Consider the following 19,332-nt stretch of genomic DNA (forward strand, 5'->3'; position numbering starts at 1 on the left):
CTGCACGACAACATTAAAAATCTTACCTTTATTAAATATTAATGCAACCAAACACAAACTTCGATTATTTTTTGTTTGGTGGTGGTAGGTTCTAGTCAAATGTTAGATTATTAAGCAAACAGCATAATATATGTCGTCGATTTTCCTGTTACACATGTACTGCCCTTTTGAGGATTTTTTTAGTCCCATTCTAGAAGTTGTTTCACGCTCATTAACCGTAGAGTCTCGCGCTAATAGCGCGCCACGCTTGTGCACACGGCACGGTCAAAAAGTAATGATGCCCAGGGTCAAGCGTGCGCCGAGAAATTCTCAGCAGGGGGTCGTAAGAGGGACGTCGGAGATTGAGGGGGATCGTAAGGCTTTTCAGCAGTGGAGAAAAATGAAGAGAGCAAGGAGGAAAAAACGGGGAAATCATCTATTTCAAAAAAAACTCATAAGAGATGCAAAATGATAGGAAAATAGATGGCGTGAAATATTTTTTGAAGATTTTGCTAGTATAATTTCACACCTTTTGGCACGAGAATAGTTTGCGGGGTCTTGAGTAGAAGGCGAGAAAAAAAGTGCAAAGTATACAATGCGTTATTAACGAAGCTTTGCGGAATTACTTCCAACTGAGTTGCTTTTTTTAATTCACTAAGAAAATGGAAAATATTGAGTATGAAAGAAGGAATCAAAAAGTGAGTATTCGGTACCAATGTTTGGCTGAAGAGGCCATTGAAGGCAATAACTAATACTATAATACCTGATGCAATGCGTGATGTGTCGTCCTTTTTATTGCGACTGTCAGAGATCTATCCCCGAAAAAAGTGGAATTTTTTCATTTAGTGCGCGAGAGTTAAAATTGAACATTTCTCATCCGACAGTGACGAATTCATTGTTATCACTCAAAAAAAGCAATTTTGATGTTGTTACAGAGCGAAAAAAAAGACATCTATAAGCGCAATTAAGGATAACATTAATACAAAGAAGGCTGCACGAGCTTCTGAATATCCACGCTCAAAGTGAATTCCATGCTATAAAGCTGGCTGTGGTCTGTAGAGAGAGTATTCTTCTATATTCCTACAACATTTGGTGCTTCTAGCTTACCTAGTTTTTTTAACACCTAGTTGAGAAAAATTCTAAATTTTGCCTCCAGTTTTCTAGTTTTTCTCAACTAGCTTTTGAGAGGACCATAACAGCTACAGAGAACAAAATTCGCAGTCAAAGGTTTTCCTTGATGCTTTATCAAAATATGGCAATGCATTTTTCAACCGCGCTACCGTAATCTCGCAACGAGAAGAGTCTCAAAATTTCGGCATCGCGTCAAAATCTGTGTCAGTTCAAACTGAGTCCAGTAACTCTGCTGGTTGTTTATAAAGACCAATTCGGTTTGAAGTATGTCGTAGAGAAAGATATTTGCTATCATATTTCGCTTTCATCCCCTCTAGGTAGTTTTTGCTTTTCAAGAGCTAGTTGGGAAAATATTGAGAAAACTGCTAAATTTATCAACTTATTCTCAACTAGCTTTCAAAAAAAAAACCAAAGGATCCCTGAAAAAGATATTCTAACTCTTTTTAGCGCAAATCTTCCTTACAGAAAGCAGCCTTCTTTGTCTTTCTCTGTCTCTTCTGTAGTTTGTTATTCATGTTTATTTCAAGCTAGGAAAATCCGACCAGTTCGGCAGTAATTTCCAATCAGGACCTGCTTCTAATCGATAAATAATCTCTAAATAACTCCTATATGCGGCGAACGGTGCTCTTAATACAATTTCAGAAAAACTGCCGGTGAAATATTCTTCTCAGTAATTTTTTCCAGTTCCGCAGGGGATCGAACAATTCATTGTGTGCAATCACTGTCAATGAGGGAAATTGTGTGTAGGAAATAGAAAGTAGTGAGAAAATGTTTTTAGAATGTGATCTGAGTCGGCATAAATTGTTTCCCATTTTGCAGAAATGGAAAAATTCCGGCGTGGATCGAACTCTCAACCGTTCGTTTCCATGATCGATGAGTGAAACTGTTCGTAAATAGTTGGAAATAGTGTGAAAATAGTATTAAAACGTGTTCTCTGTCGTTTCCAGTTTTTTTTCCATCTTGGAAAAATAATGGTTCTGCAGGGATCGAATTCCTATCCGTTTGTAATCACTGTCAAAAGAAGAATTGTGTCGTCGAATAGTCGAATAGTAAAGAGCATCCTCTCTTTTTAATTTACATGTGCACATATATACTGACTTACTTCTAATCCTTACAGTGATCTATCAGTGGTGTTTATATCATATTATATTTTTTTTATTTAACTTGCAACACTTCATATTAACGTCCAACATAGCGCTATTTATTATTATTTGCTATATTATATTCTTTGATTCATTTATTTTGTTCTTTCCAATTTGTTTCGTTTTCTTTTTTCGTGTTAATTTTTTTCAATTACTTACTTAGATACATAGATGGCCCGTCTTCACTGAAGGTGGGGGCCCCAACATCTCTTCCACTCGTTTCGTTTCCTCGTTGTCATCATAGATGTTCTCAAGATTCGTGAGTGACGTTGACGAGGTGCTTGAGCCGTATCCAGCTGAGCTCTCAGCTGGTCCATCCGTGTAGCGAACACGTCATCCCATCTCGTTGGCGGCCTCCCTCAAGCGCGTTTAGCATCTCTTGGGATCCACTCTAGCGTTCTTTTCGTCCATCTATCGTCGATTCTTCTCATGATGTGACCGCCCCATCTATGTTTAGCTTTCGATACATATTCTGCTGGGTCGCGAAGACGGGACATTCCTCTTAAGTCGGAGCTGCGAAGACAGTGTACGCAGTCGTCGTAGACGACTTCTTTTCTCCTTCGTTGCCGATAGCAGATGTTCTTTTCCATCGTGTGGCTAAGTCGTATTTTCGCACGAAGGAGACGGTGATCAGAACTACTACAAAAGGATGGTACTACTGAAACGTCAAGTAGACACCACCTCCGGTTGGTCAGTATGTGGTCGATCTCCGCACGAATCGCGCCATTGGGCGATTCCCATGTCCACCGACGATGATCTTTTTTTCATGAAAAGAGAGTTCCCATGAAAGAGGCGAGCGGCGGACAACAGCCCGGCGAGACGATTGCCATTTTCAAGCGGTCCCCTAGTCCAAATCTTCCAATCCTTTATTCCTCTTCTGTGGCATTTCCTAGTTTTGCGTTGAAGTCTCCGACAACGAATTTGTAGAAGGACTTCTCGTTGCGGACTACTTCCTCCAGCTCCTCGTAAAACGCGTTCAATTCGGATTCATCAGCTGCTGATGTTGGTGAGTAGCAGTTGATGATACTGATGGGTTTTTGGCGCAGAGGGCGGAGGCGAAGAATGGCCAGACGAGGTGACAGGATCTCGTGAGAATCGACGAGATGGACGACATATGGGTGCACAACAAAACCAACACCGCCTACATTTCGCGAAGGAACCTTCTCTCCACGAATGACGAGTGTACCGTCATTCATCTGTCGTATGTCGCTCCTTCTGCACTTGGTCTCCTGCAGAGCAACCACGTGAAATTTGATAAGCTCTGCAGCCCCGAGAATGGCATGCAGGTCAGCGTCTGTGGAAACTGTTCTCGCGTTGTAAGTACACAGTCTAAGACAGTCTCCATGGCGAGTCGTGCGTGTGTCGCATTGGTCCAGGATCAATGGCGTCCTAAGCAACCTGAGATTTGATCGCCTCTCACCGGTCGCCATACCGTCCGACGTCTGAGACGGCAGGGCCCAGTGTGCAGGGTACTGAGGTAGTGAATATGGTGGAGTGGCAAAGAGACTTTTTCCCAAACTAAGCAGCCATACCACGGCGAGCTTAGCTTTCATCACAGGTGGCCGCCCAACCTATATGGATCAGGGAACCACCTTAGGCCATGCCAATATGAGGCGGGAAACCGTTGTGGAGGTTTTTTTTTTAATTTGTTTCTTTAATTCTGTTGACTATAACTAATTTTTCATTGCTACATGAGCGGCTATACTAGAAAGAATGAGGAAGAAGGAGCCGATTTCTGGAGGGTCTTCTATAGAGGGGGTAGCTACCGGGAGGGTTTTTTCCAAATTACGCGCTGTCTGCAGCAGCAATCGCCGCTACCTTTGCCCAGGTGCTCTGTCCAACCCTAAGCCCCGCTCACCCCTTCCCCGGAAGGCCCTCATGATATTCCTTCCTCGATAACCTAATAAATTGAGCTAATAAGGAAATGGAATGGTAAAATATGAATTCTACAATGAGACACTTGTTTGTAAATGAAGGTTGCTCGGTAAAATAACGCGGAAAGCGGAAAAACATTATAGTTTCAAGAATGACAGAAAAATAGAATGCAAAAGTAAAACCGACTAATTAAGAAGCGAACGGAATGCGATGTTAGCGGTGATCTCCGTTGATCATGTGCAAAGTCACACCCACCATATAGCACCATGTAATGTGAAATACTCACTCCGCGGCTTTCACACTTTGAAGAGGTGGCGTAAATGACGTTCATAAAGGAGAGTATAAGTTGTAGGCCCATTTTGAAATAAAATACATATACACTAGTCTGAACTACCGGACTTCAGACTTTGTGTGGTGTTCGCTTCCCTCTCCTTCGTTGATGCATGAAAATTAATAGTAGTGGCATTTTCTGTAAAATTGAGATTGTGTTTTTCTAACAACGCTTCCTCCCTCCTTTTTCTTCCAAATTTAGGCGAGAGATTTTATAGATTCTCTCTAAACGCTTCAGTTCTACATTTTTCAAACTTTAGTATTGTGTGCCTGGAAGACAGTTTTCGCGCTTCCCACGATAGCATCAACAGTGAGACTAATTCCAACAGAACATAAACTAAAACAAAGAAATATTTAGAAGTGTGCATGAATAACACATATCACAAGGAAAATACGGCGAGTGCGAATAGGTTTTCAAAAAGGTTTTCAAAAACAAATAAAATCAAGATCTAAGCCTCTCACGTTTTGAATCCGATAAGAAGTGAGCTATCTCTTGAATTTTACACTCCACTCCATGTTCATGTTCGCTATGTATGCGGATTGCAACGGTCATTATCACATTCTGGAGTTTTTGGAGCTTTGGTCAATCTGCCTAGGCTTAACTGCAAGCTCGCATCGGCCGTTCGAGAAAAATGGTCGAGGCGAGCTTCGCTGCACCTCCTCCACCATAGCGCTGGGCCCCATGTAGCTAAGGAGACTCATGAAAACTGGAGGAGTTAGACTGGGACACGGTGCCCCATCCCCCCCCCCCCCCTCCCTTCCCCCCATTCTCCCAACCTTGTCTCTTCAGACTACTCCTCAAGGCTTTCCTAGCTAAGAAAATCTTCACTTTGTTTGAAGAACTCAAGCGGGCGGTCAGCGACTCCACCAATCTACCAGTTCTAGGAGAAAGGAATCGCTGACCTGCCCATTAGTTGGGACACTGTTGTAATTAATATTGTTGGTTATATTATTGGTTAGTTTCTATTGTAAGAGGAGTAAAACAATAAAAAAGTCATAAAGAATAAAGTCACTGGCGTATCAATCCAATTGGGATGCGCGTTTTAGTGGAATTCGTAATCGTTGAGGTTTCGGAACGCGTGTTGGCCTATACAATGACTCGCGGGGGTCAGCCGATGATCAAGTCACTGTTTTTATCCTCCCAGACAAGTATGGTACCAATTTATCGACCTCGGGGGGATGAAAGGCTCGGTTTGCACTAGGACGGTTTCAAACCCTGGACCGTGTGGCTACAACGGACCTCTAACCGACTGCACCACACCCGCCCCGAGTAAAATAATAACGCACAAAAATGACAAATGGTGACAAAATTTTCTGTACAGCCTAATATTAGCGCACACTGGACATGCAGAGGCTAGCCTTTTATTATTTTGTAAAATCAACACAAGCGCCGGATTCGCCGGCCTTTTGCTTTTGTAAAAATTTTAAAGGCATTATTAAGGTTAACGTAAGGAAGCATGCGTGCTTAGAAAACATCCAACAAACAAATCACAGAAGATATAAGTAAATAACAGCTTCTTTGTGTATTAAAAAATTATGTTCAGTTGCGAAAAAACTGTCGCTGGCAATTAAGCCCGTTTCTGTAACAAAAGTTGGTCAAAATCAATTATATCGACAATTGCCTGCGTGCGTCGACCACGAAATATAGAAATCAGAAATTTGCATCCTCGAATACCTCCACAAGGGAATGGTCATGCCAATTCATAAACTTTAGGTGGTAGATTTGCTGCAAAAATGCAAAAATAAAGTAATGAAGTCGATTGTTGCTGGAGGGCATCGTCTTTGGCAAACACACATTCGTGCTCAGTAACCTCAATTACACCGTTGGCCAACTTCTGTCCAATTTCATGGGTTGGGAAGGGAGAAGTTCATCAATCGTCCGGACGAAGTCCCTGGCTTTCTCGCCATGTCTCGGTTCTCAAAGGCATCACTCCACGAATCTTAGGTGGTACGGATTTCAGGTGGAGTATTCGTACACGGGATCGTAGATTATGGAGAGGTGGGTGACTCCGTCCATTTCTTGCTGATTGGCGTGAATTTTCTGCTACTGCTGCGGGGGCACAAGGCTGGTGCGTTCCAATCGAACTCCTTGTAGAAAACAGCGCACCAGAACGCTCAAAGCCGTATATTCCGGGCCGTTTTTTACGACAATTAAGAAGAAATGGCCCCCCTCTCTGTAATCTATGATCCCGTAAACAAATACTCCACCTGAAATCCATGCCACCTCAGATTCGTGAGGTGATGCCTTTAATGCCGCTCGCCAAAGCGCTGTTTAGTGCATTAGTCCCAGTCAAAATTTGTTCGATCGCACACTCCGCGATATTCCACCTGTACAGCGAGCAAGAGTACGGTGGAGGTGCGTTAAGGACAAGCTAAGACGTGAAATAGTTTAATTATTCGTGATTGAAGTTCACATGATCTTCGAATTCATGAAATAATGAAATCGCACTGAATGACGGATGTGCGAAATTAACGCTCCATATTACAATATGACTGAATGTGCTGTCTTGAAAGTCTGCTAACACGGGGTCCAACTGACGCCGTGTTTTCAGACGTACTGTGGTGCTGACCTCGTTTACCTTCAGTGTTCAATAAAAACTTAAAGCAGTAGTACTTTCTGTAAATTTCAGCTACAGATAAAGAACTGTTATTGCTGCAAGCTACATTTAAACAGAAATATGAAGATTAATGAATTATTTCCCGGTCTTCTTGCTAAAGATGACAGTGTTATATATAGAGAACATTCTAACTTGATCTTACCTCTATATTCCTTCGATACAGCTGCAACTAGGAGACATTGCTCAAAGTAGTAATCAGACTTCTTGTTTTTCCCCAATATTAAAGATATAATGACGCATGGACAAAAATGAAATGACGTGAACGTGATCATCATACTGATAAAGATAATGGATGTACTTCAGACCATACAAACTGCTAGCTATTATATAAACTCCTGTCTGCATGCGTCTATCAAATCACTGCAGAATGGATCTCGCAAACGTAAAGAGGGTCACATACAGGGAAGGACGGACATGCCTGAGGATGAGACGCTACGCAAGCAGTCGACCTGGCATGAAACGGTCCATCGCAGCTTAATCACTTCTCAACAAATTCGTATGGAATTATAGCGCATACTTCGTTAACCAACAAGCGGGTTATCAACAAATTTTTAAATTTGTCGATGTCGAGGAGGCCCGTCTCACGCTATTTTACTGCTTTCAGAAGCTGCAGAAAGAATTTGACATCGTGCTACCTCATTCCATTTGGCTGCGTCGATCTTCAAGCTTACGGCAGACACAGCAGCAGTCCACTGACTGTTCGCTCGCAAGCAGATGCGGCTCGTATACCTGAACTCGCATAAGTTGTTATCATTCGGTTAAAACTTCTTCAAACAAATAGAGATTTAGATATGAAATGTAGTGACAGCCCACGGCGCCGAATTCGTTCCCTTGTGCGAGATAGCCATAAAATGGGAGAAATAGATCTCACGGCATTGAGTTAGTTCTCGGGTGCGAGATAGCTATAAAAGGAATGACTGGACCCACGGCATGGAATTCGTTCTCAGTGCAAGATGGCTATAAAATGGGTGGGATGGGTCCACGGTATTGAATTCGTTCCCGGGTGCGAGAGAGCTATGAAATGGAGTGACTGGACCCACGGCATCGATTTCGTTCTACGGTGCAGGATAGCTATAGAATTGGTAGGATGGGTAAACGGCGTCAATTGGTTTCCGGGTGCGAGATAGCTGTAAATTTAGTGGGATAGGTCCACGTCATCAATTCGTTCCCGGGTGCGAGAGAGCTATGAAATGGGTGGGATGGGTCCACGTCATCAATTCGTTCCCAGGTGCGAGAGAGCTATGAAAACGAGTGACTGGACCCCCGGCACCGATTTCGTTCTGCGGTGCAGGATAGCTATAGAATTGGTGGGATGGGTAAACGGCGTCAATTGGTTTCCGGGTGCGAGATAGCTGTAAATTTAGTGGGATAGGTCCACGTCATCAATTCGTTCCCGGGTGCGAGAGAGCTATGAAATGAGAGGGATGGGTCCACGGCATTGAACACGTTCCCGGGTGCGAGAGAGCTATGAAATGGAGTGAGTGGACCCACGGCATGAATTCGTTCCCGGGTGCGAGAGAGCTACGAAATGAGAGGGATGGGTCCACGTCATCAATTCGCTCCCGGGTGCGAGAGAGCTATGAAATGGAGTGACTGGACCCACGGCATCGATTTTGTTCCACGGTGCAGGATAGCTATAAAATGGGTGGGATGGGACTCACGGCATGAATTCGTTCCCGGATGCGAGAGAGCTATGAAATGAAAGGGATGGGTTCACGGCATTGAACTCGTTCCCGGGTGCGAGAGAGCTATGAAATGGAGTGACTGGACCCACGGCATCGATTTCGTTCCACGGTGCAGGACAGCTATAGAATTGGTGGGATGGGTCCACGTCATCAATTCGTTCCCGGGTGCGAGAGAGCTATGAAATGGAGTGACTGGACCCACGGCACCGATTTCGTTCTACGGTGCAGGATAGCTATAAAATGGGTGGGATGGGTCTCACGGCATGAATTCGTTCCCGGGTGCGAGAGAGCTATGAAATGGTGTGACTGGACCCACGGCATCGATTTCGTTCTACGGTGCAGGATAGCTGTAGAATTGGTAGGATGGGTAAACGGCGTCAATTGGTTTCCGGGTGCGAGATAGCTGTAAATTTAGTGGGATAGGTCCACGTCATCAATTCGTTCCCGGGTGCGAGAGAGCTATGAAATGGGTGGGATGGGTCCACGTCATCAATTCGTTCCCAGGTGCGAGAGAGCTATGAAAACGAGTGACTGGACCCCCGGCACCGATTTCGTTCTGCGGTGCAGGATAGCTATAGAATTGGTGGGATGGGTAAACGGCGTCAATTGGTTTCCGGGTGCGAGATAGCTGTAAATTTAGTGGGATAGGTCCACGTCATCAATTCGTTCCCGGGTGCGAGAGAGCTATGAAATGAGAGGGATGGGTCCACGGCATTGAACACGTTCCCGGGTGCGAGAGAGCTATGAAATGGAGTGAGTGGACCCACGGCATGAATTCGTTCCCGGGTGCGAGAGAGCTACGAAATGAGAGGGATGGGTCCACGTCATCAATTCGCTCCCGGGTGCGAGAGAGCTATGAAATGGAGTGACTGGACCCACGGCATCGATTTTGTTCCACGGTGCAGGATAGCTATAAAATGGGTGGGATGGGACTCACGGCATGAATTCGTTCCCGGATGCGAGAGAGCTATGAAATGAAAGGGATGGGTTCACGGCATTGAACTCGTTCCCGGGTGCGAGAGAGCTATGAAATGGAGTGACTGGACCCACGGCATCGATTTCGTTCCACGGTGCAGGACAGCTATAGAATTGGTGGGATGGGTCCACGTCATCAATTCGTTCCCGGGTGCGAGAGAGCTATGAAATGGAGTGACTGGACCCACGGCACCGATTTCGTTCTACGGTGCAGGATAGCTATAAAATGGGTGGGATGGGTCTCACGGCATGAATTCGTTCCCGGGTGCGAGAGAGCTATGAAATGGAGTGACTGGACCCACGGCATCGATTTCGTTCTACGGTGCAGGATAGCTATAGAATTGGTGGGATGGGTAAACGGCGTCAATTGGTTTCCGGGTGCGAGATAGCTGTAAATTTAGTGGGATAGGTCCACGTCATCAATTCGTTCCCGGGTGCGAGAGAGCTATGAAATGAGAGGGATGGGTCCACGTCATCAATTCGCTCCCGGGTGCGAGAGAGCTTTCGTTCTACGGTGCAGGATAGCTATAGAAGGTGTGGGATGGGTCCACGCATAATTCGCTCCCGGGTGCGAGAGAGCTATGAAATGGAGTGACTGGACCCACGGCATCGATTTCGTTCTACGGTGCAGGAGAGCTATAGAAATGGTGGGATGGGTCCACATCAATTCGTTCCCGGGTGCGAGAGAGCTATGAAATGGAGTGACTGGACCCACGGCACCGATTTCGTTCTACGGTGCAGGATAGCTATAAAATGGGTGGGATGGGTCTCACGGCATGAATTCGTTCCCGGGTGCGAGAGAGCTATGAAATGGAGTGACTGGACCCACGGCACCGATTTCGTTCTACGGTGCAGGATAGCTATAAAATGGGTGGGATGGGTCTCACGGCATGAATTGGTTCCCGGGTGCGAGAGAGCTATAAATTTAGTGGGATGGCATTGTCCGGTGCAAGCTATGAAATGAGAGGGATGGGTCCACGTCATCAATTCGCTCCCGGGTGCGAGAGAGCTATGAAATGGAGTGACTGGACCCACGGCATCGATTTTGTTCCACGGTGCAGGATAGCTATGAAATGGGTGGGATGGGTCCACGTCATCAATTCGTTCCCAGGTGCGAGAGAGCTATGAAAACGAGTGACTGGACCCCCGGCACCGATTTCGTTCTGCGGTGCAGGATAGCTATAGAATTGGTGGGATGGGTCCTTGGTGGGATGGGTAAACGGCGTCAATTGGTTTCCGGGTGCGAGATAGCTGTAAATTTATGGTGGGATAGGTCCACGTCATCAATTCGTTCCCGGGTGCGAGAGAGCTATGAAATGAGAGGGACTGGGTCCACGGCATTGATTTACGGTGCGTATAATGTGGGATGGGTCCACGTCATCAATTCGTTCCCGGGTGCGAGAGAGCTATGAAATGGAGTGACTGGACCCACGGCATCGATTTCGTTCTACGGTGCAGGATAGCTATAAAATGGGTGGGATGGGTCTCACGGCATGAATTCGTTCCCGGGTGCGAGAGAGCTATGAAATGGTGTGACTGGACCCACGGCATCGATTTCGTTCTACGGTGCAGGATAGCTATAGAAATGGTGGGATGGGTCTCACGGCATGAATTCGTTCCCGGGTGAGAGAGCTATGAAATGGTGTGACTGCCACGGCATCTTTTTTCGGTGCAGATAGCTATGAAATGGGTGGGATGGGTCTCACGGCATTGAACTCGTTCCCGGGTGCGAGAGAGCTATGAAATGGAGTGACTGGACCCACGGCATTGATTTCGTTCCACGGTGCAGGATAGCTATGAAATGGGTGGGATGGGTCTCACGGCATTGAACTCGTTCCCGGGTGCGAAAGAGCTATGAAAAGGAGTGACTGGACCCACGGCATCGATTTCGTTCTACGGTGCAGGATAGCTATAGAAATGGGTGGGATGGGTCCACGGCGTCAATTTTCGGGTGCGAATAGCTGTATTATCGTTCCCGGGTGCGAGAGAGCTATGAAATGGGTGGGTGGGACTACCCACGGCATCGAATTCGTCTCCGGTGCAGGAGAGCTATGAAATGGGTGGGATGGGTCCACGGCATTGAACTCGTTCCCGGGTGCGAGAGAGCTATGAAATGGAGTGACTGGACCCACGGCATCGATTTCGTTCTACGGTGCAGGATAGCTATGAAATGGGTGGGATGGGTCTCACGGCATTGAACTCGTTCCCGGGTGCGAAAGAGCTATGAAATGGAGTGACTGGACCCACGGCATCGATTTCGTTCTACGGTGCAGGATAGCTATAAAATGGGTGGGATGGGTCTCACGGCATTGAACTCGTTCCCGGGTGCGAAAGAGCTATGAAAAGGAGTGACTGGACCCACGGCATCGATTTCGTTCTACGGTGCAGGATAGCTATAGAATTGGTGGGATGGGTACCTGTAGTGAGATTTGGGATGGGTCCACGGCATGAATTCGTTCCCGGGTGCGAGAGAGCATAATGAAGTGGGATGGGTCCACGGCATTGAACTCGTTCCCGGGTGCGAGAGAGCTATGAAATGGAGTGACTGGACCCACGGCATCGATTTCGTTCCACGGTGCAGGATAGCTATAGAAATGTGGGATGGGTCTCACGGCATTCAATTCGTTCCCGGGTGCGAGAGAGCTATGAAATGGAGTGACTGGACCCACGGCAACGATTTCGTTCTACGGTGCAGGATAGCTATAAAATGGGTGGGATGGGTCTCACGGCATGAATTCGTTCCCGGGTGCGAGAGAGCTATGAAATGGTGTGACTGGACCCACGGCATCGATTTCGTTCTACGGTGCAGGATAGCTATGAAATGGGTGGGATGGGTCTCACGGCATTGAACTCGTTCCCGGGTGCGAAAGAGCTATGAAAAGGAGTGACTGGACCCACGGCATCGATTTCGTTCTACGGTGCAGGATAGCTATAAAATGAGTGGGATGGGTCCACGTCATCAATTCGTTCCCGAGTGCGAGAGAGCTATGAAATGGTGTAGCTGGACCCACGGCATCGATTTCGTTCTACGGTGCAGGATAGCTATAAAATGGGTGGGATGGGTCACGGCATAATTGTTCCCGTGCGAGAGAGCTATGAAATGAAAGGGATGGGTCCATGGCATTGAACTCGTTCCCGGGTGCGAGAGAGCTATGAAATGGAGTGACTGGACCCACGGCACCGATTTCGTTCTACGGTGCAGGATAGCTATAAAATGGGTGGGATGGGTCTCACGGCATGAATTCGTTCCCGGGTGCGAGAGAGCTATGAAATGGTGTGACTGGACCCACGGCATCGATTTCGTTCTACGGTGCAGGATAGCTATGAAATGGGTGGGATGGGTCTCACGGCATTGAACTCGTTCCCGGGTGCGAGAGAGCTATGAAATGGTGTGACTGGACCCACGGCATCGATTTCGTTCTCAGTGCAAGATGGCTATAAAATGGGTGGGATGGGTCCACGGCATTGAACTCGTTCCCGGGTGCGAGAGAGCTATGAAATGGTGTGACTGGACCCACGGCATCGATTTCGTTCTACGGTGCAGGATAGCTATGAAATGGGTGGGATGGGTCCACGGCATGAATTGGTTCCCGGGTGCGAGAGAGCTATGAAATGGTGTGACTGGGCCCACGGCATCGATTTCGTTCTACGGTGCAGGATAGCTATAAAATGAGTGGGATGGGTCCACGGCATGAATTGGTTCCCAGGTGCGAGAGAGCTATGAAATGGGTGGGATGGGTCTCACGGCATAATTTTCCTGCGGAGCTATGAAAATGAGTGGGATGGGTCCACGGCATGAATTCGTTCCCGGGTGCGAGAGAGCTATGAAATGGTGTAGCTGGACCCACGGCATCGATTTCGTTCTACGGTGCAGGATAGCTATGAAATGGGTGGGATGGGTCTCACGGCATGAATTCGTTCCCGGGTGCGAGAGAGCTATGAAATGGGTGGGATGGGTCTCACGGCATTGAACTCGTTCCCGGGTGCGAGAGAGCTATGAAATGGAGTGACTGGACCCACGGCATCGATTTCGTTCTACGGTGCAGGATAGCTATAAAATGGGTGGGATGGGTCTCACGGCATGAATTCGTTCCCGGGTGCGAGAGAGCTATGAAATGGAGTGACTGGACCCACGGCACCGATTTCGTTCTACGGTGCAGGATAGCTATGAAATGGGTGGGATGGGTCCACGTCATCAATTCGTTCCCAGGTGCGAGAGAGCTATGAAAACGAGTGACTGGACCCCCGGCACCGATTTCGTTCTGCGGTGCAGGATAGCTATAAAATGGGTGGGATGGGTCCACGGCATTGAACTCGTTCCCGGGTGCGAGAGAGCTATGAAATGGAGTGACTGGACCCACGGCATCGATTTCGTTCCACGGTGCAGGATAGCTATGAAATGGGTGGGATGGGTCCACGGCATGAATTGGTTCCCGGGTGCGAGAGAGCTATGAAATGGTGTGACTGGGCCCACGGCATCGATTTCGTTCTACGGTGCAGGATAGCTATAAAATGGGTGGGTTAAATGAGTGGGATGGGTCTCACGGCATTGAACTCGTTCCCGGGTGCGAGAGAGCTATGAAATGGTGTGACTGGACCCACGGCATCGATTTCGTTCTACGGTGCAGGATAGCTATAAAATGAGTGGGATGGGTCCAGTGATTCCGGGTGCGAAGAGAGCTTGAAATGGGTGGATGGACCCACGGCATCGATTTCGTTCTACGGTGCAGGATAGCTATAAAATGGGTTGGGATGGGTCCACGGCATTGAATTCGTTCCCGGGTGCGAGAGAGCTATGAAATGGAGGGATGGGCCCACCATCAATCCGGAGAGCTATGAAATGGAGTGACTGGACCCACGGCATTGATTTCGTTCCACGGTGCAGGATAGCTATGAAATGGGTGGGATGGGTCCACGGCATGAATTGGTTCCCGGGTGCGAGAGAGCTATGAAATGGAGTGACTGGACCCACGGCACCGATTTCGTTCTACGGTGCAGGATAGCTAAATGGGTGGGATGGGTATTGTTCGGCAAATGGTGACTGACCCACGGCATCGATTTCGTTCTACGGTGCAGGATAGCTATGAAATGGGTGGGATGGGTCTCACGGCATTGAATTCGTTCCCGGGTGCGAGAGAGCTATGAAAATGGAGTGACTGGACCCACGGCATCGATTTCGTTCTACGGTGCAGGATAGCTATAGAAATGAGTGGGATGGGTCCACGGCATGAATTGGTTCCCGGGTGCGAGAGAGCTATGAAATTTGGTGGGATTGGACCCACGGCATCGATTTCGTTCCCGGGTGCAGGAGAGCTATGAAATGGGTGGGATGGGTCCACGGCATTGAATTCGTTCCCGGGTGCGAGAGAGCTATGAAATGGTGTGACTGGACCCACGGCATCGATTTCGTTCTACGGTGCAGGATAGCTATAAAATGGGTGGGATGGGTCTCACGGCATGAATTCGTTCCCGGGTGCGAGAGAGCTATGAAATGGTGTGACTGGACCCACGGCATCGATTTCGTTCTACGGTGCAGGATAGCTATGAAATGGGTGGGATGGGTCCACGTCATCAATTCGTTCCCGGGTGGGAGAGAGCTATGAAATGAAAGGGATGGGTCCATGGCATTGAACTCGTTCCCGGGTGCGAGAGAGCTATGAAATGGAGTGACTGGACCCACGGCACCGATTTCGTTCTACGGTGCAGGATAGCTATAAAATGGGTGGGATGGGTCCACGGGCGTGAATTCGTTCCCGGGTAGCGAGTTCTGGTGCGAGATAGCTATGAAATGGTGGGATGGGTTCCACGGCATCGAATTGTTCTGGACCCACGGCATCGATTTCGTTCTACGGTGCAGGATAGCTATAAAATGAGTGGGATGGGTCCACGGCTAATTGAACTCGTTCCCGGGTGCGAGAGAGCTATGAAATGGAGTGACTGGACCCACGGCATCGATTTCGTTCTACGGTGCAGGATAGCTATAAAATGGGTGGGATGGGTCCACGGCATGAATTCGTTCCCGGGTGCGAGAGCTATGAAAGGTGGGCCCACGGCACATGTTCTCAATAGCATAAATGGTGGTCATTCGTGTGAGCTATTTTTCACGTGAGGAAATGGGTGGGATGGGTCCACGGCAGTGAATTGGTTCCCGGGTGCGAGAGAGCTATGAAATTTAGTGGCATAGGTCCACGTCATCAATTCGTTCCAGGGTGCAGGAGAGCTATGAAATGGGTGGGATGGGTCCACGTCATGAATTCGTTCCCGGGTGCGAGAGAGCTATGAAATGGTGTGACATGGACCCACGGCATCGATTTCGTTCTACGGTGCAGGATAGCTATGAAATGGGTGGGATGGGCTCCACGGCATGAATTCGTTCCCGGGTGCGAGAGAGCTATGAAATGGAGTGACTGGACCCACGGCATCGATTTCGTTCTACGGTGCAGGATAGCTATAAAATGGGTGGGATGGGTCTCACGGCATGAATTCGTTCCCGGGTGCGAGAGAGCTATGAAATGGAGTGACTGGACCCACGGCATCGATTTCGTTCCACGGTGCAGGATAGCTATGAAATGGGTGGGATGGGTCCACGGCATGAATTGGTTCCCGGGTGCGAGAGAGCTATGAAATGGAGTGACTGGACCCACGGCACCGATTTCGTTCTACGGTGCAGGATAGCTATAAAATGGGTGGGATGGGTCTCACGGCATTGAACTCGTTCCCGGGTGCGAAAGAGCTATGAAAAGGAGTGACTGGACCCACGGCATCGATTTCGTTCTACGGTGCAGGATAGCTATAGTGAAATGGGTGGGATGGGTCAACGGTAGTGTGTCCGGGTGCGAGATAGCTGAAATGGCGAATGGTTGAAGGTGGACTGGACCCACGGCATCGATTTCGTTCCCGGTGCGGGAGAGCTATGAAATGGGTGGGATGGGTCCACGGCATGAATTGTTCCCGTCAATTGCCCGGGTGCGAGAGAGCTATGAAATGGAGTGACTGGACCCACGGCATCGATTTCGTTCCACGGTGCAGGATAGCTATAAAATGGGTGGGATGGGTCCACGGCATTGAATTCGTTCCCGGGTGCGAGAGAGCTATGAAATGGAGTGACTGGACCCACGGCATCGATTTCGTTCTACGGTGCAGGATAGCTATAAAATGGGTGGGATGGGTCTCACGGCATGAATTCGTTCCCGGGTGCGAGAAGCTATGAAATTGGTGGGACTGGACCCACGGCATCGATTTCGTTCCACGGTGCAGGAGAGCTATGAAATGTGTGGGATGGGTCCACGGCATTGAACTCGTTCCCGGGTGCGAGAGAGCTATGAAATGGTGTGACTGGACCCACGGCATCGATTTCGTTCTACGGTGCAGGATAGCTATGAAATGGGTGGGATGGGTCTCACGGCATGAATTCGTTCCCGGGTGCGAGAGAGCTATGAAATGGGTGGGATGGGTCTCACGGCATCGAATTTCGTTCTCCGGTGCAGGAGAGCTATGAAATGGGTGGGATGGGTCTCACGGCATTGAACTCGTTCCCGGGTGCGAGAGAGCTATGAAATGGAAAAGGGGGACTGGACCCACGGCACCGATTTCGTTCTACGGTGCAGGATAGCTATGAAATGGGTGGGATGGGTCCACGGCGTCAATTGGTTCCGGTGGGAGAGCTATGAAATGGTGGGATGGGTCCACGTCATCAATTCGTTCTACGGGTGCGAGAGAGCTATGAAATGAGAGGGATGGGTCCACGGCATTGAACACGTTCCCGGGTGCGAGAGAGCTATGAAATGGTGTGACTGGACCCACGGCATCGATTTCGTTCTACGGTGCAGGATAGCTATAAAATGAGTGGGATGGGTCCACGTCATCAATTCGTTCCCGAGTGCGAGAGAGCTATGAAATGGTGTAGCTGGACCCACGGCATCGATTTCGTTCTACGGTGCAGGATAGCTATGAAATGGGTGGGATGGGTCTCACGGCATGAATTCGTTCCCGGGTGCGAGAGAGCTATGAAATGGTGTGACTGGACCCACGGCATCGATTTCGTTCTACGGTGCAGGATAGCTATAAAATGAGTGGGATGGGTCCACGTCATCAATTCGTTCCGGTGCGAGAGAGCTATGAAATGGGGGGATGGGTCCACGGTTCCCGGGTGCGAGAGAGCTATGAAATGGAGTGACTGGAGCCCACGGCATCGATTTCGTTCTACGGTGCAGGACAGCTATAGAATGGGTGGGATGGGTCCACGGCATTGAATTCGTTCCCGGGTGCGAGAGAGCTATGAAATGGTGTGACTGGACCCACGGCATCGATTTCGTTCTACGGTGCAGGATAGCTATAAAATGGGTGGGATGGGCCACGGAATCGTTCCCGGGCGGCTATGAAATGGTGTGACTGGACCCACGGCATCGATTTCGTTCTACGGTGCAGGATAGCTATAAAATGAAAGGGATGGGTCCACGGCATTGAACTCGTTCCCGGGTGCGAGAGAGCTATGAAATGGAGTGACTGGACCCACGGCATCGATTTCGTTCCACGGTGCAGGATAGCTATAGAAATGGGTGGGATGGGTCTCACGGCATTGAATTCGTTCCCGGGTGCGAGAGAGCTATGAAATGGTGTGACTGGACCCACGGCATCGATTTCGTTCTACGGTGCAGGATAGCTATAAAATGGGTGGGATGGGTCCACGGCATTGAACTCGTTCCCGGGTGCGAAAGAGCTATGAAAAGGAGTGACTGGACCCACGGCATCGATTTCGTTCTACGGTGCAGGATAGCTATAAAATGAGTGGGATGGGTCCACGGCATGAATTGGTTCCCAGGTGCGAGAGAGCTATAAAATGGGTGGGCTGGGTCTCACGGCATGAATTCGTTCCCCGGGTGCGAGAGAGCTATGAAATGGGGTGACTGGGACCCACGGCACCGATTTCGTTCTACGGTGCAGGATAGCTATGGAAATGGGTGGGATGGGTCTCACGGCATTGAATTCGTTCCCGGGTGCAAGAGAGCTATGAAAAGGTGTGACTGGACCCACGGCATCGATTTTGTTCTACGGTGCAGGATAGCTATGAAATGGGAGGGACTGGGTCTCACGGCATTGAACTCGTTCCCGGATGCGAGAGAGCTATGAAATGGAGTGGGACTGGGCCCACGACATTTTGTGGGGATTTCGTTCCACGGTGCAGGACAGCTATAGAATTGGTGGGATGGGTCCACGGCGTGTGAATTCGTTCCCGGTGGGAGAGAGCTAACTGAAATGGGGTGTGATCTGGCCCACGGCATCGATTTCGTCTCTACGGTGCAGGATAGCTTATGAAAATGAGTGGGATGGGTCTCACGGCATTGAACTCGTTCCCCAGGGTGGAAGAGCGATGAAAAGGAGTGGCTGGACCCGCGGCATCGATTTTGTTCTACGGTGAAGGAGCTATAAAATGGGTGGGATGTGGATCTCACGGCATTGAACTCGTTCCCGGATGCGAGAGAGCTGTGAAAAGGAGTGACTGGATCCACGGCACCATTTTCTTCTACGGTGCAGGATAGCTATAAAATGGGTGGGATGGGTCTCACGGCATGAATTCGTTCCCGGGTGCGAGAGAGC

General features: G+C 48.7%; 2 protein-coding genes across 2 annotated transcripts; both read right to left on the reverse strand.

Moving 5' to 3' along the window:
* Nucleotides 1-2,611: 2,611 nt before the first annotated feature.
* On the reverse strand, nt 2,612-2,842 carry RB195_022055 (uncharacterized protein; the record flags this gene model as incomplete). The annotated part of the gene is made up of 1 exon (XM_064209055.1): nt 2,612-2,842. One exon carries the CDS (start codon nt 2,840-2,842, stop codon nt 2,612-2,614), a length of 231 nt encoding a protein of 76 aa, XP_064064936.1.
* A 276-nt stretch (nt 2,843-3,118) lies between these two features.
* Nucleotides 3,119-3,805, reverse strand: RB195_022056 (uncharacterized protein; the record flags this gene model as incomplete). The annotated part of the gene is made up of 1 exon (XM_064209056.1): nt 3,119-3,805. The coding sequence occupies one exon, from the start codon at nt 3,803-3,805 to the stop codon at nt 3,119-3,121; it is 687 nt and encodes a 228-aa protein (XP_064064937.1).
* Between the last annotated feature and the right edge of the window lie 15,527 nt (nt 3,806-19,332).

This window comes from Necator americanus, chromosome X (assembly GCF_031761385.1).
Source record: "Necator americanus strain Aroian chromosome X, whole genome shotgun sequence".
Taxonomy (NCBI): Eukaryota; Metazoa; Nematoda; class Chromadorea; order Rhabditida; family Ancylostomatidae; genus Necator; species Necator americanus.